The sequence below is a fragment of the Lacerta agilis genome, chromosome 1 (genome assembly GCF_009819535.1).
Source record: "Lacerta agilis isolate rLacAgi1 chromosome 1, rLacAgi1.pri, whole genome shotgun sequence".
Taxonomy (NCBI): domain Eukaryota; kingdom Metazoa; phylum Chordata; class Lepidosauria; order Squamata; family Lacertidae; genus Lacerta; species Lacerta agilis.
In genome coordinates this window covers 130,578,335-130,602,544 of record NC_046312.1, presented here as the reverse complement: position 1 = coordinate 130,602,544, position 24,210 = coordinate 130,578,335, and the positions used below count along the sequence as shown (strand labels likewise).

At 43.3% G+C, this 24,210-nt stretch overlaps 1 protein-coding gene across 19 annotated transcripts in view; it reads left to right on the top strand.

The window, feature by feature from the left end:
* LRRFIP1 (LRR binding FLII interacting protein 1) overlaps positions 1–22,995 on the top strand; it is a 114,901-nt gene extending 91,906 nt beyond the window's left edge. For 15 of the 19 annotated variants that reach the window (XM_033171301.1, XM_033171299.1, XM_033171297.1 and 12 more), the window contains 4 exons: positions 760–852; positions 1,944–2,036; positions 3,216–3,357; positions 4,233–6,364. In XM_033171301.1, coding sequence (XP_033027192.1) covers positions 760–852; positions 1,944–2,036; positions 3,216–3,357; positions 4,233–6,265 — 2,361 coding nt within the window. In that variant the 3' untranslated portion in view covers positions 6,266–6,364. Of the gene's footprint in view, positions 1–759; positions 853–1,943; positions 2,037–3,215; positions 3,358–4,232; positions 7,496–13,583; positions 13,634–14,903; positions 15,019–16,367; positions 16,448–21,085; positions 21,191–22,055 lie in introns of those variants that run through there. The other 4 variants (XM_033171294.1, XM_033171251.1, XM_033171302.1 and 1 more) reach the window with 3 other exon arrangements.
* The last annotated feature ends 1,215 nt before the right edge of the window (positions 22,996–24,210 follow it).

Genomic DNA, 24,210 nt, shown 5'->3' with positions numbered 1-24,210 from the left:
GACCTCTCACACCTACTCATTTATGGCTTGCTTTGAATGAGATTAATCATAGAATGACAGAACTGTAGTGTTAGAGGGGCCCCCACAGGTCATCTAGCCCAGCCCCTGCAATGAAGTGTGTTGCCTCAAGCCTTGCTCATCCCCTTCCTCATGGAGGAGATGGTGTCCAGGGGTCCAAATTGCATCCATCCACTTAGATCACTGACCAGGCTGAATCTACCACTTACTGCATTTCCCTTCCTTTCTTACTGCCTTACTTTTTTGTTCAAAGTGCTGTGGTGGTGGCTAACTTCTTAAGCGACTATGTCACATACTAAGTCCGAAGAACAATGTGGCTCCTCTCATCAAGTGTTAAAAATTTGACGAATGCCAACTAGAATGTGCATACTGATCTCTTCCTCTGCCCACCCGCATGCACACAGCTTGGGTGGGGTGGTTTAGCTTCTATGGAGTAAGCAGCTGCACCATCCTGGTAAGACAAGGAGGACCGTAGGCCTGACTCCAGCTCCTGTCCATACTGTGAGGTGGCCACTAAATATTCTCTGTTAGAAAGTAGCACAAAGAGATATTTTATCTTAAGGAGAAAAGGTCCTGGGATTTCAGGACAGAGCCATAAAATTTGTGTAAACTGGTAGGTTTCTTGGATTTAGTTCATTTAACTTTTTTTCATGGTACTTTTAAAATGCTGTAGCCTTGGGTTTTTCTTCTGATTAACTCTCTTGTCTGCCTTCTGTCTTCTTGTTTGCTCCTGTACTTTAGGAAATCCGACAACTAAAGCAGAAACAGGAGGACTATGTCAGGGAAATGTCTGATCTTCAGGAGACAATAGAATGGAAAGAAAAAAAGATAGGGGTAGGAGTCACAACTTTGACCAGATTGTCAGTGTTGTCTTTTAAGCGAGAGTATTAAACTCCACACAGTGTTATAAAATGCTCCTTTCTGTGAAAAAGACTTGTGTCCTTTATAAACAGAGTAGTAGCTACCAAAGCAATTTTGGAGCTGGGGGTTATGTGTGCACTAAGGATAGAATTTGGACACAACAGAATTCAGAACCCATGACCATTTGAATATTGCACAAATGGAGCAAATTTATATTAATTTATTTAATTTTCATTCTTACCCGCATAACATAAAATTCAAAGCCTTATATTTCCGTATAAGTTTAGTGATGATGTTTTGGATTGTTGAATGTGGCCAATATTTAGACACTGTAATGTTTTTCATAACTACTACAGTACATTGCTCTGCTTGCTGATCAGCAATTTTGCCTGCATGATACTGTTAATCCAAGAGAAACCTACCATAAAGTCATTAGCATAAAAAAGAGAAGACCGGGAAACTTGGACAAAACCATAATGTGTGGTGATCAGCTAATGACTTTGAGCAAAGCTTTCCAAACTGTGTGTCGGCTGCAGTGTGCAGGTATGTTGCGCAAATGCTCCCACACTCTTCCCATGGCTGGAAAGGGGTTAGTTTACCCTCCAGTTTGCGAGTAAACCTGAATTACTGTGTCGTGAAATGAGGCATGTCTAAAAATTGTGTCACCAACATGGAAAGTTTGGAAAGCTCTGACTTGAAGCATTTATGAAACCAACGTTTGTAAGGGGAAACCTCAACTTTACAAAACAAACATGTTTGCATTGGATATCGTACATCCATCTGCAGTAGTGACATTTTAAAGTACAGCTCAGGGTTATTGAAGCATGGCACATTCTTGCAAATAGCAGCTACTGATATCTATAAAAGGAAGTTTCCATAACACCCACAAATACTAAAATAAAATTCCTTTTTCTGCTTGCATGGAAATTTAATAATTCTCTGCATACCTGAAACTTGCTTATTCTTATTGCTCATTTTCCTTACCTTTTTATTTCTACATTTTTCCTCCTTCCTGTTCTCCTCTTGTCATTTCTTTATCTTCTGCTTGTTCTTTGGAAACTCAGGCATTAGAGAGGCAGAAAGAGTTCTTTGATTCCATAAGAAGTGAGCGAGATGATCTTAGAGAGGAGGTGGTTATGCTGAAGGAACAATTGAAGGTATGCAGAAACAACAAAGGAAGTGTAAAAAGATTAAGTAATCATTTCTCTGTGCCGAGAAAATAAATGGAGCGGGCTTTGAAGCAGTGATGAGCTAACTGTTTAAATAAGGGTTGGCTAAGTGTGTGAATCTTTCTTACTCTGTTTTATATCAGGGCTGTCTTAAGTATATGTGGCACCGGGGTGCAAAGATCTGTCCGGCGGGCCCCCCCCGGTTGCCCAGAGTGTTTTTTTTGGGGGGGGGGGGACTCCAAAGTTGTCAACCTTTTTTTAGGGAGCTGGCAGCACACTTATCTGCTCAGGAAAAGAAAATAGGAAACATAAGGAGAGCCCAGCGCAACAAACCAGCCCGAGGTGTTGGCATCTGCAACTGAGCAAATCCGGGCGCCTCGTGGTGTAAGCAGCGTGCGTTGGGCAGGCCTCTCCATGGCCCTATGCCAATCCCAGGCACACAGGAGGGTGGAGCTGGCAGGCCGCCTCAGCACCCCACTCACTCACTCACCCCCGAATTTGCGGCGCAGAAGAGCCCGCCACGGCGCTCCAGCCAACAGGCAGGCTCTTCCCCGGACTCCAACTCTTGGGCCCCGGACTCTCTGCCTGGCACCCCTGAGAGCCCAATGCCCAGGTGCCCCGCACCCCTGGCGCCTATGGTTAAGATGGCCCTGTTTATACTCTTAATTCAGAGCAGTCCAACTTTTCATATAAAGTGGGCTGCAAGAGTACTTTGACACAGAACCCATGAACCAAACACTGCCTGGTCACATGGGGAGTGAGGCTAAAATTTGACACACACACACAGCCCTCACGCTGCCTTCTGAAAGCCAGCTAAGCAAGGCACGAGGTTCTGGCAGTGCCCTAGAGCCCTCTCAACCCTTCCCAGAGCTGGGAGAGTGCCAACCAGGCTTTGAGGAGGAGGGAAGGCTCTCAGATCCTGTCAAAGCTCAGCGCCTTGCTTAACCCACTTTTTTATTTTTTTTATACAAATCAAAACATCGGTTAATTAGAATACCATATAGCTTTGTTTATCAAGACATTTCTTATATGTTCCAGATGTTTGTTATACCCTCATACAATGTACACACATGCTTTGTGCCATGTTTGAATTGTGACTTTGTAAGCAAACTTCATATGCATGGTATTGTAATGTCGTTCTAATGTTCGTTTATTTTTCACTCACAGCGACATGGAATAATACCCAACTCAGAAGTAGCTACCAATGGAGAAACCTCTGGTGATATAGATAATGATGGACTACAAAGTTCTTCCAATATTGCTCCAGGGTCAAGTCATGCCCCTAAGGTAGCTGGGGATGATACATTAGGTAATTTCCTTTTATCTAGAATTTTGATCACCACCTTTGCTAGAATCTGAACAACTAACTAATCACCAGCATGCTGCTTATAAAATCACTTCTATACATTTTATTTTCTGCTTAATGCCAATGATCACTTCAAGCATATTATATTTCTTTTATTTGTCTTTAACAGGAGATGTTAAAATAATTCCTTTTTAGTCCCCAAGTCCAGGGAAACAAATGCTTTAAAAACATCTAAGCTCTATATGTATGTCTACAGGGTGTGCAGCCACTTTTATTAAGACAGATGTTGAACATGCAATCCTAAGTGTCCTGAGTGACTCTGAAAGTGCTTTGGTTCCCTGCAGTACATGGGGGAAACTTGAAAACTAGAATAGGATTAGGAGCATGTGAAGCATTATAAGAGACTGGGGAAGTCACATAGAGTTACTCTTTTTTGCATTGACTTGTGTATGAGAGAGCAATATATATATATATATTTAGTACTGTAGTGATAATTTTTAAAAGATGATATTTATGAGGGGTGTATTTTGGTCCCTGATATTTCTCAGGGTAATAGAACACAATTTTAGGTCAGAAATAATGGATAGCTGTCATACAAATCAAAAGGTATTTTCCTTTGTAAACCTTCAAACTTCAATGGCATTTACAAATGCAGTACAGTTTATACCAGGGAAGAAGACACTTTCTGCTGATCAGGCCACTAACTAATTCAATTGCTGCTTTGCCTTCACATAATTGGCAAAAGCTGATCTTTCTTAACCAGTTCTTCTGATTCATTCTCTCTTCTGGGTTTTAAGTGGGGAGGTTAAGTGTTTAACGTAACACAGTTAAGTAGTCTCCCTATTTTGGTCCCTTCAACTTTCTTAATGATCTTTTAGGCAGAGCCAAGGAAGTGGAGATGAAAAATGAGATTTTGGAGAATGTGGGGAAAAAAGAAATCTTGCAGAATACTGAGCATGAGGAACACACAGAGGAGACTAAGGAACAGGAAATTGTACAGGAATGTTCAGAGATAAAGACGTTGCATGCTGATGAAAATGCGGAGGCAGAGAAAATCACTGAAGGCAAAGTGGCATCAACACTGTTATTAAATAGTGGACTTGAGGAACCAGCTAAGAGTCATTCAGAGCATGTTCCAGGAATTGTTTGTTCCCTTGAAAACAGTGGTATAGTTGAATTAAGGGGTGAAGGGGGGTTCCTTGGTGATACCATAGAAGTGAAAGAGTCTGATGGAAATGTTGTAAATAAAAGTGATACTGAAGTAGCATGTTCAGGTATTGAGGCTAATGGGCAGATACATACAGGTTTAGAAATACTTCCCCAACAGCGAGATAAAGATAAGCAAACACATATTGTAGGTGATGAGGCAGAAGGCGATAATAATGAGGTATTTCAGGAAGCTTTGGATTTTGTGAATAACAGCCATGTGGCAACTTCCAGTCAATCAGAATCACCAGAATTGGCAGAAGATTTGCTTATCAAAGTGCCGAGTATTGACCCTTATATTGGACAGCCAGAAAGCAAAATTGTTGAGAGACATCTTCTTGAAGGTGGACACATCAAACTAATTGATAAAGCAGATTGGGATAAAAATGAAACTGGTGGAATTAATGAAGAGAAAGAGACGGAACATGCCATGCAGCAGCAGGCATGTGAAGTAGCTGTGGAACAAATTGAAATATCTTATGCATCAGATGAGTCTGAAGAACAGAAACAAGTTGGAATGGGAAAAACTCAGCCCTTATCTTCAAAAGATGAATCATTTGTTGAAGAGGAACAAATTACGCAAGTGATTGGAGCCAGTGAAAAGAATGAAGAAAATCCTGCTATGGAGACGGATCAGAGAGCAGCTTTAGCGGAAGCAGTGGATGAACATTTAGATTCTACCATGAAAGAGGTTCATACAGAAGAAACTGCTGCAGGTGGTGTGAGTCACAGTGAGTGCCAGATCCCTGAGGAAAGGAACTTAGACCATGAGGATGATTCTAAGAAACATGGGGACATTAAATCAGAATTCATAGATGATGGCAAAACTCTGGCAGACATCCAGATAGCACATGAAGAAGTTGCTGGTGACAATAATGAAGAAGAAGACTATAAGCTGGCACAAGTTACAGACCGGCCTACAGAAGAGCAAAGTGTAAATAAACAAGATGAAACTTTTCAGGAATCTGCTAGAACTGCATGTGTAAATATGCAGGGCATTGAAGTAAACAAAGGAAATGAAGAGGACAAGAATCGCGAAAAAACAGAAGGAAAGATTCTTGACATTGTGCCAGATATCGAGAAGGCTCCTTGCCTCACCTCACAGAAGACTGAATTCAGTGATCAAGAGAGAAAGCTTGACAATGAAGAAGAAGAAGAAGAAGAAGTTGTGGAAGAATATCATGAAGCATTTGATTTTGCAGAGTCTCCATTTGGACAACAGGAAACTACTGAAAGGAATGATAATCTTAATACAAATAATAACCAAACGCAAGAGAAAGATGAGATTACAGAGCGTGCAACACAGGATATAATAAAAAAGGACACGGAAATGGAGTATAGAGATGAAGAAAGAGATGCTGAAGAAAATAAAAAAGGTAAAACCTACCAAGCCTTAGCAGATGAGGTCATAAATGAATCCACCGTGATTGAAAGTGAAAAGACCCAGCAGCAGCAAGGGAAAGAATTGGAAGAAGCTGCACGCTCTCAAACGGATCCTTCTGCTTCTGTGGCCTCAAAGGCACAGTGTGAAATTTTGGAAGACCCAAGCAAAAAGATGTTAGATGAAATCAATATAGATCACATTGCTGAATATACTGCAGAGCAGTTAGAAAAACTAAAAAATGATGCGCATGAAAGTGAAGAGGAAGTCCAGGTGGGTAGGAAGGGTAAAGGTAAATCTCGGGAAGATTGTGTCATATCGTAACCTCAGAAGCTAGGTCATTATTGCATGTTACAAACCTGCCATCTGATGATTTCAGAGTAAATATGCTGTTTTAAACAAAAGACCAAAGGAAAAGTTTAACAGTGGAACTAGATTCGCGCTCTAAATACATTTTATACAACTCGTTATCTATATCAGTAATGAATGAATATGAATATGACATTTTCTTACCTCTCAGGTTTTAATTACTGTTTATCACAGTAAAACAATGCTATTAATCATACTAAATCAGAATTAAGTGCTTTTAATATTTCCACCTACAGTATAATATAGCATTTGATTCCCCCCCACAGTGTTTTTTAATGAAAGCTAAGATTTGAAGGTTCTTAGAAACTGACCACCTTTTGAATATATGCTAACAATTATCAAACATCTTTATTTTAGAAGCAAGTTGTTATAAAGCACATCAGCTTCAATATGCTTTCAAATGCTGGTAGTTTGCCAGAAGGTGATAAAATGGCACTTTATACAGGCTGCATATGGACACATTCTAAATTAAGGTCACTGCTATTGCCAAAATATAGTTAGGTCAATATAGGAATTTTGTATAACACAGAATTAATGAACAGAAGTTGCAAGTGAAGAACCATTTGCTAATAGGAATAAGTTTGCTAATAGGAATAAGTTTACACTTTAGCTATATATATTATTTTAAAGAAAGTTTTGATTCTTTTCTGCTTCATTTATATTGTGCTTAGCTTTTTTATTAGGTAATATTTTCTTCAAGTTATATCATATGTTCTATCCTCCCTCCCACCCCAAATTAATATTTTCTTAAATCTAAATATTAAAGTCTTTCCCCTTCTTCTTTGCTGAAATGTAGGCAAATTTGGATGACTTTGTGGGTGCCTTAATAATTGTTATTTAAAACCACAGAACCAAAGGCAACTGTTGTTTTATGCATAAAACTCTATTACACTGCTATAGAAAATAATAAATACTTTTTTAATAATAGCTAAAATGAAAATGGATAATTTCTAATTTTTCAGTATGTATCTTATTTCCAAGTTGGAGTATTTTTAAAGCAGAAATAAACATTTTTTTGTATTAGACTGTTACAAATAAAGTAGGATTATAGTCTGAATGATTGTAGCACTGTAGCACTTATAATAGATAATAAATGTATTCAGCTACTAAAGCACAAAAGGAAAAACAAAACATATATCACACACTGAATTGTATATAGATTGAAATAAACTTTTTGTACTCTAAGGTGTTTCTTGTCTCCTGTTTATAAAGCATTTACAATTCAACTGATACTGCTCGTAATTTTTGTTATATAAATTGATTTTTGAAATTATCTAGATGGTCCCTTGCTGCTTTTATCTGTTTTGTTGCTTTTATTTTAGATGTGGCAGTTCTTAGCAAAAGCAGTGAGTTGTATCCAACTGTGTTGCTCAGCTGGTGCTAAAGTGAATCAGGGTAATAAGCAATTTTGGGCAGTTCCCCCATTCCCTGTGCAGCCCTCACACCTGTGCATCTGCTTCGGAAGGTTGGAGACCCTCAAGACTAGTTTTAGGAAGAGGAATACTGAGCGTTCTTTCTCTCTGATTCTTCTGGAAACACCATTGGCTACAACCATAGAATCATAGAGTTGGAAGAGACCACAAGGGCCATCCAGTCCAACCCCCTGCCAAGCAGGAAACACCATCAAAGCATTCCTGACAGGTGGCTGTCAAGCCTCTGCTTAAAGACCTCCAAAGAAGGAGACTCCACCACACTCCTTGGCAGCAAATGTCCAAGGAAGGAGAATCCACCTCTACAACCATGTAACTTCAAACTTTCAAAATTAAATATGTTCCTCTGAGATAAGGCTTCCAATGAAACAGTACAGTTGTACCTCTGGTTACGAACTTAATTTGTTCCGGAGGTCCATTCTTAACCCGAAACTGTTCTTAACCTGAGGCGCGCTTTTGCTAATAGGGCCTCCCGCTGCCACCGCACCGCTCTTTCTGTTCTCATCCTGGGGCAAAGTTCCCAACCCGAGGTATTACTTCCGGGTTAGCGGAGTTTGTAACCCGAGGTGCCACTGTATTAGAAAACCTAGTGGGCCACAGATTTGGGTGACTAGGACGAGTTCAAAATCAATATGCAATACCAGTGTGCATTGGTAGCCTCATTTCCAGATGATATCCTTTCCTGCTGTGTTTAGCAATGAAGCTTCTCTGCTCTTCCCATTTCTCCCCAGGGCATGCACTGAGAATATGCCTGAATTCCAGGGTAAACAGTGATGACTACTTGGGCACCAGGCAAAGCCAGAGCTAATAATCCAAGGTGCAAAACTGGTATCAGCCAGTGAGTCAGATCCCCATTGCCAGGTGGATGGGATCCAAACCACTGCCTCTCCAGAGAGACAAATGTCTGTTTGGAGGAAGGGAGTTGAGTCCACTTCCTCCAGACAGAGAAAACGATCACCCACAGTTTTCAGCAAGGAAGTCCCTAGTTAGCTGATCCCAGTGGGGCTCCCTGTCAGTGCCAGTCAGCTAACTGGTGCTGGCAGCGAGCCCCACTCACAAACTGAAGCTCACTTTCGTTTCCCAATGGTTCCTTTGTAGCTTCATCCATACCTGACATCACCTATGGGCCTGGTTTGTGAGGGGCATCCTCACTGGACATATTGGAGACCTGGACTGGGTTTGAACAGGCCTTCAGGCTGAAAGTCACCCACCGCTCCTGTTCAAGTTTCATGTGGACAAATAGCTCTAACATTGCAATCATTTATTACGTAATTAGAGTTGAGGCATACTGACAATTGACTTGCAACTGTTAATATGAGAATTTGCTTTGGGGTGCCAGTTGGCAAGCTCAGTGCTGTTTTATCCCCCAGTATACCTCATTCTATACCTCACAGAATTGTAGAGTTAGATGGGAACCCAAGGGTCATCTAGTCCAACTCCCTGCAATGCAGCACCCATGGCTGGATCTAGACACAACAAAGAAGCGTTTCAGTTAAACGCAATGTAAATTTAAACAGAGGAAACAGGTAGATAAAAGTGGGACTTCACAACGCCATCTGGTGGCACAATGCTATATTGCATATACAACGCATATAAATCACTTTTTCTTTACGAATCTAGCTGAGTCCCATGACAGATGGCTTTCCAACCTCTGCTTACAAACCTCCAAGGAAGGAGAGTCCACCGCTTCACAAGGGAGTTCATTCCACTGTCTAGCAGCTCTTACTGTCATGTTTATTTGGAATCTCCTTTCTTGTAACGTGAAGCCATTGGCACAAGTCCTACCCTCCAGAGCAGGAGAAAATAAGCCTGTTCCCTCTTCCATGTGACAGTCCTTGAGATATTTGACGGTGGCTATCATATCTCCTATCATTCTCCTCTTTTCCAGGCTAAACATACCCAGCTCCTTCAACTGTTCCTCATAAGGCTTTGTTTCCAGATCCTTGATCACCTAGGTTGCCCTCCTCTGCACACGTTCCAGCTTGTCAACATCCTTCTGAGATTGTGGTGCCCAGAATTGGACACCATATTCCAGGTGTGGTCTGACCAAGGCAGAATAGAGTGGGACTATTACCTCCCTTGATCTGGACACTAGACTTCTGTTGACACACACTGTTGACTCATGTTACACCTAGTAAGCCAGGTGTCCCCCATCGTATATTTGTGCATCTGGTTCTTCCTACCTAAGTGCAGAACCTTACATTGTTCCTATTGAAATTCATTTGGAGATCTTGAGCCCAGTTTTCCAATCTGTTAAGGTCATCTTGAATCCTGATTCTGTCTTCTGTGGCTTTTGTTCCCCCTCCCAATTTGATGTCATCTGCAAATTTGGTGCAAATTTCAACCAGTCATATATGAACTAAAAATGTGATTATTAACAATATTCAGGAATTTGTTTTGTGAAATATTGTTTATTGCTACTGTTGCTCTGAGATCGTTTTCTGTAAAATAGCCCCCTTATGTCTTGATTTATCTTCTCTAAACAATTGTAAATGGGGTCTATATGGGCAGGAGTAGAGGGAGGAACTAGTAAGGGTGAAAGGTGGTAGTATCCCTACTGTTTACTTAAGATGTGCCATACAGTAGCATAATGTACGGTTGCCATATGTCCAGTTTTCCCCAGACATGTATGAGATTCAAAGGGTGAAATCAGCACCTGGGGGAATTTTTTAAAAATCAGCAAAATGTCTGATGTTTTGCAAACAGAACCAGGAAGTGTGTGTGTGTGTGTGTGTGTGTGTGTGTGTGTGTGTGTCACTCTTAACTTTCTCCTAAATCTATGGACACACCTGCTCTCTGTACAAACGCTTGCTTTGCAAGCAGAGCCAGGAAGTGTGCATGCAAGAGTCACTCTTCACCCTTTCCTATCTCTATGGTGTGCCCACATGGTGCATGCTGGGATGGGGCAAATCAGCTGATGAATGGCTCTCCTGCAAGGTCAGGGAAAGCCCCCCCCCCTTTCTGGTTTCATTGCATGATTTTAAAGTAGAGGAAAGGCAAGAGGTCTCCCTGGTGAGTTGCATCTGGGGCAGGAGAAGATTCTGCAGCTGTTTTGGAGGCAGCGCTTCAGGATGAGTGGTGGGAAATCCTTCCCCCGCCTGTTTAGAACAAGGCTCTCTCTCTCCCCGCTCCACTGTCTCCAATGAATGAACCCGTCCTACAGTGAAGCTTTGCAGAGTCACCTTTCACTCTCCCCAAGGGGCGAAGGACCTGGTGTGGCTTCTACACCCTGATGCGTCTATGGGGAGATCTCATGCCTCCCTCACCGGCTGGATTTGCCAGGTCCTACAGTTTGCAAAAACTCCCTCCTGCTGTGATCAGCTCCCCTCCCCCAGAACCAAGAGAGTCATGAAAAGTGTGGAGGTGAGACTGGCTGCACACAGGCACAGTCTCCAATTGCTTGGGGAAAGCCCTGGAGAGGAGGAAACATAGACAGCTGTGGGGAGGCGGTGACCTTTAGTCTTGGCAACTGATTTCATGGAGTGAGACCCACAGGGAATGAGCTCCTGTGCTCATTAGGCCTGACACTCAGCCAAGTCTGTGGAAATCATGTTTTTGCTAATAAAAGAGTTAACTCCCAACTTTGAACTGTGTGATTTACTGACCGGCATGCTCTGTGGCAACCAAGTGGGTGGGAATCGGAACATGCTAGGTACTTAAAAGAGCCTCAGCCCATGACACAAATTTCCCCATGCTGATTTGAAGGCAATTTAAGTTATCTGAGCAAACTACGATAATTGGTGCCTGGAAACTCACCAGCACTATACTCTGCAGCAAACCCAGCAACCTTATAAGCAAAGTTTTCTTTTTAAATCTAAAACTAATAAGAAAGGAGGAGAGAAAGGGCAGGAAACCAGGGGCCTAGTACAAAAGAATCAGGTCTCAGCCCTATTGAGGCACCCAAAGCTGTGACAGATTTCATGGGAAAACGCGACACCACAGACCTTGTCCAGGTAGTTGCATCATTCAGACAAAGTGTCCAGCTGCAATGGATCACATCACGGAAAAGTGACTCCCATGTGGTTCTAGCAGTATTGTATTCAATAAATACCTATTTTTTTAATTGAGATGATGCTATTGATTGTGCCTAATCACCTTTCAGTTCATATAGATGTTCACCATTATACAGTATGCCTGGGTCAGCAAAGCGGCCTGAAGACTACAGCAATGCTTTAGTACTGAAATTACCTTCTTTGCAATGTTTCCAGTTTATAAAATTGACATTTACCTGAAGCTACAGCCGTTCAAGCTGTGGTTTTCTGTGCTACAAATTTGATTCTATGCTCCATACCTACTGATGAAATTTGTCCTGAATAAAAACGATAGGGACTCTGGCCTTCTGTCTCCAAAGCTTCTATACGTAACATAATAAGAATGCTCCGTATTTGTTCAGATGTACAGAGTGAAACACATAAATATGCAGACTGAGCTGCTCTGCTAAAGGGAGATTCCTTGTACTAGGGAGCTTTTAGCTACATCCCATTGGTGCCGAGTGTAATGACTGATTTCTAGGGAAATGTGTTGGAAGATCTGTGCACCTGACACCTCTTCTTTTATGAAGAGCAACCTTCCCTTGCAATGTCCAATAAATGTCCCTTGAAAGTTCTCAAAAGTAGTAACTTTCAGTGTGGTGCAAAGTGGCATGGGAAAGGTAATCTTACATTTTATCTTAATGTATATATTCAAGTTTCAAATACAGAAAGTATAGTTACAGGTAGGTAGCCGTGTTGGTCTGCCATAGCCAAAACAAAATAAAAAATACAAAAAATCCTTCCAGTTGCACCTTAGAGACCAACTAAGTTTGGTCTTGGTATGAGCTTTCGTGGTATCTGAAGAAGTGTGCATGCACACAAAAGCTCATACCAAGAACAAACTTAGTTGGTCTCTAAGGTGCTACTGGAAGGATTTTTTTATTTTATATTTTATTTTGACTACAGAAAGTATAATGATTCTTGGAGCACTTCAATTATCTTTGAGAATGTTACAGTTTTATACGGAGAATAAAACACATGCTTGTTTCAGCATCTTAGGCTGTTAATCATTTTTTGCAAGAATACACTACATACCGTATTTTCCGGCGTATAAGACGACTGGGCGTATAAGACGACCCCCAACTTTTCCAGTTAAAATATAGAGTTTGAGCTATACTCGACCACAGATTCTCCACCTGGCGTATAAGACGACCTCCGACTTTTGAGAAGATTTCCCCGGATTAAAAAAGTAGTCTTATACGCCAGAATATACAGTAGCCTTCCCCAACCTGGTGCTCTATAGATGTTTCCCATTAGCCCCAGCCAGCAGGGCAAAAAGATGGTGAAGGTGGCAGAAGCAAAATGTTTGGGGTGAGTGGCTCTTCCCTTGGATTTGAGAGACGCACCCTGAGATAGTTCTCAACCTGGAAACACACACACCCCTCCAATGACAAATTATAAAGAGGGGTGCTTTAAAAAGAAGAAGAGATGTGTACCTCCTTGTGATAAGTGTGTTGATGTCTTCCTAATGCTGCTGCACTGTAAAGATTTGTGAGATTTTTGTGTTCCAGGGTTTGACCCTAGAATCCTTGCATGCTAACCTACAGTAGAAGATTAGCTGCTTTGCATGCACCTGGCTGCTTCTACTGAAGTGACAAGCATGCTTTGTGAGACTGGCATAACCTCCCTTGGCTGAAACCCCTTCCCAGTCCTGTTTGTGGCCTCATTTACCGTGGTACGTGCATAACTCTCTTTTACCATTAGTTCCACTAACCTTCACCTTCATTCTTTCTTTTTCAAATTTAATACATACTTTGCATCTTTCACTTAACAGTATCAACAGGGTGCTTCACTTCTCTTTTTTTCTTGTAGACATTAGATTGAAAAAACTTGTTGATGAGCGAGAATCTTTCCTTGAACAGGTAATCAAACGTTTAATACTTCCTCTGTATTAGTCTCTTCGGATGTTGCCAGTTGTTTCCCTACAGGTCAGAGCTGATTGACAAGGTCACCGTTTTCATGTGATAATTTGAATTGCCTGAGCCAAAATAGAACAAGACTTTGGGCCCCTTCACAGAAAAGAATTTTGCACTTGAGTGTGATTGAGTGCAAATGCATATACATTTAAGTGTGCACACTGTGTGTGTGTGTGTGTGTGTGTGTGTGTGTGTGTGTGGGTTGAAAGAGAGAGAAAGAGGTGCTTGATGATTTTTAAAAGAAATGCAATCGGATATTAGGGAGGGGTTGGGCTCCCTTTAAGGGGGAAAACCCTTCAAAACGTGTGTGTGCTTCACACTCATATAATGCTTGGGTATTCTGTGTACTCACACCTGAGCACAAAAATATCTAAATGAACCCGCCCTATCTTACCACTTGGTAATTACCATGTCAATTTTTACTTTTCTTTGCATTCTTTATAGCTCCAGGGCAGAACAGTACAGTGATACCTCGGTTTAAGAACAGTCCTGTTTAAGAACAATTCGGTTTACAAACTCCACAAAACTGGGAATAGTGTCCCGGTTTGCGAACTTTACCTTGGTCTAAAATGGAATCTGAACGGTGGAAGGGCACCGGCAGCGGGAGGTCTCATTAGGGAAAGTGTGCCTCAGTTTAAGAACGCTTTCGGTTTAAGAATGGACTTCTGGAACGGATTAAGTTCGTAAACCGAGGTACCACTGTAATGTTAAGTACATTAGTACAAAACTGTGTCCTCACTGGCACACTGTTTGGAAGAAGCGGTGGGGGTTTTTGCAGCTACGCACCCTCCCCTACCTGGGCCCTTGTACAAAGCTGTCTGCCATATCGAGTGTTCTGTGTAATCGTAATAATACAATCCAGGTAGCTAGTGTGATAATATTTCGGCTTCTTCAAAATTTTCACTTTAATTTTTTAAAAGAGCAAGATTTTTAGCTGTTACGGTTGTTTGAGAAAACGCTGGCAGTGTCTGCAGCTTCTGTTTCCTGCATGACTCATAAGCCTCTTCTGTCCCTGACTTTGTCTGTAACTTCTCCTCTTGCTGTCACATCATTCCTTACAAAAAATAATTTCAGATGCTACGGAACACGAATACCAGTTCAAATAATGCAATCTGAGTACACTTGTTGGGAAATGCAGGATATTTGTAATGCTAATTATTCTGTTCACATACTGTTAGTGTGCCAGTAAATTGATTAAATTATTTGTGGTTTTCAGATTAAAAAATTAAAATTACAACTGGAAGAAAAGCAGAACAGTAACGTGGAGAATTTACATTTAGAAGATGGAGTCATAGAAAATGGCACAGAGATGCATGCGATTGAGCTCCAAAGTAAGATTTATTCCCACATTGTAATTCTGTATTCAACTCTTCAGTGACAATAGCTAATTTTATCCATTTACATAATCATACAAAATATAATTAAATAGGTTTCATTATTAAGGTTGGTGGTAGCTTTCCTACCTGATTTCCCTGCATGTTTACCCACTTTACTTCATGCTTCTCCCCTGAGCTGTCACTCTGAATGCTTATTTCCTGAGAAAACCAGTTGGAAGCTGTGCCAAGTTATGGGGCCCCAACTGTAATGTGGAACTGAATGCATTCAACAGATGTGGGCAAGAGTATGTTCTGTAGACTAATAGGTTTACACATTGTATGGTCAAAGGTGGCCAGTATGGGGGTGCCTGGAGAAAGTATCAGTGCTTTCCAACTTGGAAGGATCCTAGAAATTAGGAAGGAGTTTTTGTTTACTGTATTTTTTGCCCTATAAGACGCACTTTTTCCTTCCTAAAAGGGAAGGGGAAATGTTGGTGCATCTTATGGACCGAATGCTTGGCTCCCGCTTCCTCCCCCCACCCCCGTTTGGCAGGAGGTGGGGGCGGCAGCGGAGATGTTGCTGGATCTTCCCCGCACCTCCGTTCTGTGAACGCTCACCCCTTCTCCCCAGCTCCCTTCAAAGCAAGCAGGGATGAGCCGTTCTGAAGGGGTGTGTGGCGCCCCTTCAGAGCGGCTCATCCCCGCTTTTTTTAAAGGGAGCCGGGGAGAAGGGGTGAGCAGAAAAAAACCAGAGAAAATATTTTTCTCTGGACGATAAGACACACCTAATTTTTAAAGGGGGGAAACCAGGGAAAAATACTGCGTCTTATCGTTTGGAGCGTCTTATGGACCGAAAAATACGGTAGTTGCCAGCAGTGAGTAGTCACTGTACAGTACTGCACTGTACTGCAACCCCCCCCCCCAAAAAAATATGTTTAGGGTGGCTTACAAATGTCATTGGGGAGTGACGAGGAACAAAACTTGGCCACTGTTTCTTAGTTAAGGAATCCTTCTAATGGGCAGCTGAGATTTAAAGGAATGAAAAATGTATTGTCTGTTAATAGAGCTGGCAGAGATGCCCTACAGTCCATTTCTCTCCCCTATAGCTTGATCAAATGGCTGCTGTAGAAAATGCAGTTGAGAGGTTTTTGCTTCTAGGATAATGAGTGGACATTACCAGAGATCCCATGGACATAAAGGTAGTTTGGTGCATTTTCATGAGGTTATCATTGTAAAAATGGCATCTGAACAGCCCTATACAACACTGTAAATAAATTGCAGTATATTTCAATGCCCCTAGATACTGTGGGAATATTTTTCAAGGTTGTTTTAATGGGTGACCCATTTTTTTTAAATGTCTTTAGGAGATGCAAATAGACAAATCAGCGACCTCAAATTTAAGCTTGCAAAGTCTGAACAAGAGATTACAACACTGGAACAAAATGTAAGTTTGTGACATGTTTATATCTCTCTTGAGGTGCACTTTCTTATCTAGAAATGTTGGGAAGGGATACCCAGGCAGCGATACCGAGTGCATGGGCTGCAACGCAAATTCCTGTGAAATAACTGGAAGTTGTTTATATTTCGGTTCTAAACATACTGGAATGTGAATGAGTAATTGTTTGTGGTGGGCTGCCATGTTGCTGGAGATGACTGTGGAGCATAAAGAACTAACAGGGCAAGAAGGCATTTGAGCCAGAAGGCTTTTTGATCGCATAATGGTCTTGAGTTGCTTACAAAAATAACACTGTAGAAATAATTGGTTCAGAGTATCATTCATGCAGATACCAGGTACATAGCTGGTATTGAACAGTTTGTTTTAAGTAGCGCTGTCTGTAACGTTGGCGTGCCCTTTAGTCTCCCACCAAGAGCCCGCACAACGTGTAAAAAGTTTCCCCTGACTGTGTCTCTCCCTAGGGTTCACCGACGACTAAAATGAATCCCCAAAATGATATTATGAGAGATGTCCTCGGGGTACCTCAGTTCTCCACGTTCTTAAAGTGAAACTCCTGCCACCTTGGGATCTCCCGCCCTGGGTTCCCAAACTGCTGCAGCTTGCCCTTTCCTTTCTGGCAACTGCGTGGCACCTTTGGCTTCCCTGCCCAGTCCTCTGTGTGTTAGGAGAATAAGCCACCCGTCCCCTTTCTCTCAGGAAACCTCTAGTGCTTTTCCCCTCAACCACACCTCTAGAGGTACTGACGCACTGCCAGAGTCCACGAACGTTGAACAACAAAAATATGTTTATTGAGGTAACATATATATATTTTGGAAGTTAAGGTAGAATGCGGTTACAATGTTCTTCAATTAGGTACATAAGCTTGGATACAACTTTAAACAGGATTAAATGTCTTCCTTTCCTAACCTAAGCCTAACCTCCAACCCGCTCTCCCTCTCACCCTCACTCCCTGACCCACAACCCACAACAACCGCCCCAACTGCCATTCTCCCCTTTTAAAAGGTGGAAAAGACCCGCCTCTGCGATTGTGCTGCCAGTCATCTAGAGTGGGTGTTAACTCTTCGAGTGCTGGGCACCTGCTCACACCCAGGCACAGGGTTGGCCCGTTACACTGTCATGTAATTTTCTTTTCTGAAATTTCCATCTCCTGCCAGTTTATAAGCAAATACATACATATCCAGTTCTGTAAAGAATTAGCAATCTGTGACCTTTCTTAGTCAATTAATCTAGACAGCTTTTCCCCGGGGCAGCTGCCTCGATGCCTTGTGTGTACATGCTCTTCCCTGGGTTCCCACACCCAGGGGCCTTTCTAGCCCCTTCGCTGCCCGGGGCGGCAAGCCAAGAGGCACCCCTGGGGGCGGGGCATTGCGGCATGTGCATGCGTCATGACGCACGTGCACAGCGCGATGCCACGCCCCTGGGGATGCCCCCGCAGGGGGGAAAAAGGAGAGCAAAGCGGGCGCTTGAATGCGCCAGCTTTGCTTCCTTTTCTCTCCCTTTTGGCGCAGGCTGGGCTCCGGCTCCGCAGCCCAGCCAGCGCCGAAAGGGGCGGCCGAAAGGGGGGGGGAGAAGCAAACAGGCGCGTTTAAGCGGCCGAAAGGGGAGAAAAGCGCCAGTTTGCTCCCCCCCCCTTTCACTTTCGGACGCTTCTTTCGGCGCTGGCTGGGCTGCGGCTCTGCAGCCCAGCCGGCACCGAAAGAAGCAACCAAAAGGGGAGAATACTGAGCATGAGGAACACACAGAGGAGACTAAGGAACAGGAAATTGTACAGGAATGTTCAGAGATAAAGACGTTGCATGCTGATGAAAATGCGGAGGCAGAGAAAATCACTGAAGGCAAAGTGGCATCAACACTGTTATTAAATAGTGGACTTGAGGAACCAGCTAAGAGTCATTCAGAGCATGTTCCAGGAATTGTTTGTTCCCTTGAAAACAGTGGTATAGTTGAATTAAGGGGTGAAGGGAGGTTCCTTGGTGATACCATAGAAGTGAAAGAGTCTGATGGAAATGTTGCAAATAAAAGTGATACTGAAGTAGCATGTTCAGGTATTGAGGCTAATGGGCAGATACATACAGGTTTAGAAATACTTCCCCAACAGCGAGATAAAGATAAGCAAACACATATTGTAGGTGATGAGGCAGAAGGCGATAATAATGAGGTATTTCAGGAAGCTTTGGATTGTGTGAATAACAGCCATGTGGCAACTTCCAGTCAATCAGAATCACCAGAATTGGCAGAAGATTTGCTTATCAAAGTGCCGAGTATTGACCCTTATATTGGACAGCCAGAAAGCAAAATTGTTGAGAGACATCTTCTTGAAGGTGGACGCATCAAACTAATTGATAAAGCAGATTGGGATAAAAATGAAACTGGTGGAATTAATGAAGAGAAAGAGACGGAACATGCCGTACAGCAGCAGGCATGTGTAGTAGCAGCAGAACAAATTGAAATATCTTATGCATCAGATGAGTCTGAAGAACAGAAACAAGTTGGAATGGGAAAAACTCAGCCCTTATGAGGTCCAGGAGAAAAGCGTCCGTTTGCTCCCCCCTTTTCACTTTCGGACGCTTCTTTCGGCGCTGGCTGGGCTGCGGCTCTGCAGCCTGCCAGCACCGAAAGAAGTGGCCGAAAGGGGGGGGGAGGGCCCGTTTGCTGCACGGACGGGCTGCTCGCTCAGCCGTGCGCTGTTGCTCCTGGGGTGACGGAGGGAGCGGCAGCGCTTGGGAATGGCGGGAGGGGCTGCCGCTTGTCACCCCCACGCGCCGCCGCTCACTGCGTCGCCCCGGGAGCAACAGCGCACGGCCGAGGAAGCACCCCGCAGCCTGCTTGAAAACCTGTTCGGCGGCCTGCAAGCAAGCCGTGGAGCGAGGCTGCGCCGCTTCCTGGCCTCTCCGGGGCCCACCCCGCCAGCGCTGCTATGGGCAGCTTGTGGGCTGCTCCCGCAGCGACCTTGCGAGCTGCTGAGCGATCGGCGGCTTGTGGGGCTGCTGAGTGCGAAAAGCAGCACGGCCTTACACCCGCCACTCGCGCAAGGTCGCCGTGGGAGCAGTGGCGGTGGCCTGGCGACGGAGTGAGCATGCGCCAGATTTCACGCATGTGCACTCCGTTCTGACGTTGTGTCGTGACGTCACAACACAACTTCAGGACGCCCTGCCCCCAGGGGGTGCCTCCGTTCGCCACCCCGGGTAGCGAGGAGGCTTCCTCTGCACCTGAATAGACTGTTGTGGGGGTGTCCTGTTAATTACCTGCGTTGGCCTGGTGGAATAAAAAAGTTTTCAGTAGGCGTTTAAAAGTTAGCACTGAAGGCACCCGCTGAATTGGTAGGGTGTGTCAATGACACTAAAGGCTCGGTTTCCCGTTTTTGCCAAACAAGCCTCGCCCAACTCCCTTTTAACTATTAAACTTAAAAAGAAACCCAAAATGGCTTGAATACAGGGGTGCTGACTTGCCCCCCACATTGGAGGGGGCATATCATGTGACGTCTCCACCCCCATCGTTCTGCCCGGACACTGAGGTCCAGCGCTGAGGGTCTTCTGGTGGTTCCCTCGCTGCGAGAAGCCAAGTTACAGGGAACCAGGCAGAGGGCCTTCTCGGTAGTGGCACCCGCCCTGTGGAACACCCTCCCATCAGATGTCAAAAAGATAAACAACTACCTGACATTTAGAAGACATCTGAAAGCAGCCCTGTTTAGGGAAGTTTTTAATGTGTGAGATTTTAATGTATTTTAATCTTTGTTGGAAGCCGCCCAGAGTGGCTGGGGAAACCCAGCCGGATGGGCGGGGTACAAATGATAGATAGACCCAGCATGTGCCAGGCGTCTGGCAGCACAGGCATCCGGGGGTGGGAGGGAGGAGGTGAAGTGCAGCACTGGGCTCTGGGCTCAGCCGCCTCCTCCCCGCAGCATGTGCCGGACGCATGGAGGGCGACCTTTGCTCTTCTTCATCCCAGCCCCCTCCTGGCTCCCGGGTCGGGTCTGGGGTATGTGGAGGGCACCCGGCGATGCTGGCCCCCTCCATATTGGTTCAATATTGTGCCTTAGTGCCCCCTCATTCCCGGCACTGGTCCTTAAAGGTATTTGCGCTTTTCTTATACTTTTGCTGCTTTCAGCTTATTTTTATTTACAGTACTTTATTGTGGTTCTTAATATTAGTGCCAGAAAACCCTGCATTTTGGAAGAGTGGGATATAAATCTTAACAGTGAATAAAAATGAAGACATTATGAACAAGCTCTGGAGCCAATGTTTAATCTAATTGCTATAAATAAATAAATAAAATTGCAGGCAAGCTAGACGGAACAACTGTAGTCGTTATGGCCGAGGAGCAGGTGGAATCTGTTTTTACCCATTCAGTCCCTGCTGTTTAGGGCTTTCATTTTCATCTCAGCTGTAATCTTAGTTACCATCTTGCTACACTTTCACTTGCACTAAAAAAGGGAAAGCCAGGTTCATCTGGTGAAGGGTTTGGACAAGTCAGGTGAGGAGAAGATTGATCCGACATCTGTTACTTATTTCCTCTTTGGGCTATTCCTCAACTGGGTGTTAGCTATTGAGCTGCCAAAGGGAAAATATGATTGACAGAAATATTTTGTTTGACATATATCTTAACAGTGGGATTCTATCGTATTAGGTAATACGGCTGGAAGGTCAAGTTGTTCGCTATAAAACAGCTGCAGAAAATGCTGAAAAGACAGAGGACGAATTGAAAGCAGAGAAGCGTAAACTCCAAAGAGAGGTAACCCATGCTGCTAAATCATTTCAAGTAAAATATTCAGCGCTAAAACTTTGTCCTGGGAATTTTTATTGAAGTGTCCCTGACTAGAATGAAAGCAAGTTTATAAACTTTTAAGGGATGAAATCTCCAAACTTCATGCATTCTAAGTTACAAAATAAATGCAAATAATCTTCAGTAATCAAATGTTTAAGACTGATTTGAGTTGTGCAGAACTACGCTGTGGTGTTGTAGATGAGTAGAGAATGCTGAGCAGGATGCACCCATGGTCTCCAAAGAAGGGAGCTTCATGTGTTCATGTCTGTTCAGTTATTGTTTGCTTCCCATTTCTTTTTGTGACAAGATTAGCATAGGTCACTAGAAAGCCCATTGAACAAGGATCTAGAACAGGCTTCCTCAACCTCGGCCCTCCAGATGTTTTTGGCCTACAAGTCCCATGATCCCTAGCTAGCAGGACCAGTGGGTCAGGGATGGTGGGAATTGTAGTCTCAAAACACCTGGAGGGCCGAGGTTGAGGAAGCCTGATCTAGAATACATTGGCTTCACCATGGATTTACCAAAGAGTCTGAGTAAATCCACTTTGTCTTCAGCCTTAGTGGTTGTTTCTGGTCTCTGTGGACACACATACAGGATCTGTGCCTGTGCAAAGCAAGCTGTCAAAAAATTAAGAGCTTTAAAAGACATCTCCAGGCACAGATCCCGTGTGTGTGACAGCAGAGAAGACCCCACGAAGAACATCAGTTGACAGGTAAGCAATCTGTCTTTACTGATCTTTAAAATCTGAATAATGGTTAGTGAATGAATGAATGGGGGAATTATACTACTTCTTGTACCTGGCTTTCAGTCTCTGGTTTCTTTTTTATTTCAGCTTCGTTCAGCATTAGACAAAATGGAAGAACTTGAAGTAAGCAATGGTCATCTAGTTAAACGGTTAGAGAAGATGAAAGCCAATCGAAGTGCTTTACTTTCCCAGCAATAGAGGCCAGCTTTTGTTGGAGACTACTTGACTGACAACAATGCTGCAAAGGCTTGTGTTTATAACTGTTTGGGATGCTGTTTCATGCCTTCTGAAAGCAACAAAAATCCAAACACATGAACCCATTTGCCATGTGCCACCATACTGAGGTTCTGCCTACGCAGATTCAAACCTGATGCATTATATGCATAACATTAGCTGCTCCAAATGCCTGTCTCTGTAGGTGCCCTTCTACACTATATTCTTGAAGTGCATGCAGATCAGTACCTGTATGCCATCTAACAAGCACACTGGGCATCCTGCCAGCAATTCAGCCTGAAAGGCACAGCAGCTGGCTGTTGGCATGTTGAAAATAATATGGAACGTAAGAAAGATTGAATGGCAACTTGAATTTTCTTTATTTCCGAAAATCAATGGGGAAGATGAGAGACTTTCACACAGACGATCACACTTCCTTTCGTGGCAGTGTCTGCAACTACAGCAACAGCGATAGTGTTTTCATAGCAGTCTTCATTTACAAAACACTGTGGAACCACAAGCCATTACAAAGCAAAACTCCTTCAGTGGAAATCATGAAAGAAGATGGTCTTGGAAGCAAAAGTGACCTTAAATGACTTTGCCAATAAAAATAGAGGTTATGGAGGGATTTTTGCACCTGTTCAATCATAAGACTATTTTATTTCAGGGTCGATAGGCAATAGCTTCACTTTAAAAAAAGCTACAGCTTTTATTTGTATTTAATCTCAGTATTTGGAATCTAAGTAAATTACTTCTTTTAAAGGATGTAATCTTGCAAAAAAATAAAATAAAACTGCAAACCCGTGTTTTAAAACGCAGCATCTCCTTTTGTTATATGCACTAGTCACTCAATACTAAATATAAATCAAATGTGTGTTATGCGTTGTCAGCCTGTCTGCAAAGGCCTGGACTGTTGGCCCTTTTCTGAACAGAATTTCATTCTCCTTGGAAGTAGAATAGCAAAAACTGTGTCTTTCAGGGTCTAATAATCAGCAGCTAATGAGGCAAGGAAATGGCTCCAGTAACAGGCTGAGACTCCAAAAAAGTAACATCCATAAGTGGTACCAGAAACTTCCTTGCCGGGGTTCGGTGCTGGAGCTCCCCGTGCGTGAGCCTAAGCTGCCCACGCACGAGGTACCAGTTGCGGGGGGAAAGCGGCCAGCGTTCCACGTGCTTACGAGCACGGGCGCCGGCCAAGTCTCACAATCTGAAGGAAGCTGAGTAAGACGGAAAATGACTCCGAAGGTGCGTGAGTTGATGAATGCCTCGGAACTAAAATGATGCCTCGAAAACTAATGGATGCCTCGAAAACTAATGGATGCCTCGAATCTAATGGATGCCTCGAAAACCAATGGATGCCCTGAATCTGAACTGGGAAAACCAAACCAAGGCCGTTATCTAAGTTTTGGTTAAAATTAAAAAATCCTTAAAACCTTTACCCTTTTCCCCAAAGGACGACAGACACTGAGTATATCTTTAGTGGCTTTGGCAAAACCCGCGTAGGCTCGTTTCTTGCCCTAAGCTAAGTTTCCCTAAGCTCTCAGTCCCTGCACGCCCAATCTTCCGCGATACTAAACTAAATAATACTAAACCGAATATCTTCCGCAAATCTAGCCCTAGGCTAAACCTAAAAGCCTAACTAAAATCTCACCGAAATATCTTCCGCAAACTAAACCTTAACTAAGGGAAAAACCCATCCAGCCCATCCAGCCCGCTCCCAAAAACCCTTAAACTAAACTTGACCTAACTGAAAGTAAAAGTACCCAAAAGAATAAAAACGTAACTGAACATGCCTAAGCGGGGAGCCTCAGCCTTTTATTTGGGAACAGATGTGACATCACGATCAATGCCCCAACCAATAAAACCACTGTTGCTGCCCTCCAAAAAGGCGGGAAGCAGGATAAACGTTCATTGATAACTTTGAAACATTACCGGGACTACAAGTTAAAGGCGGATTAATCTTATTGGTAAACCGACTGTTCATTCTTACTTTCACTTTCGCTTTTACGCGTAAGGATACAAAAATTAG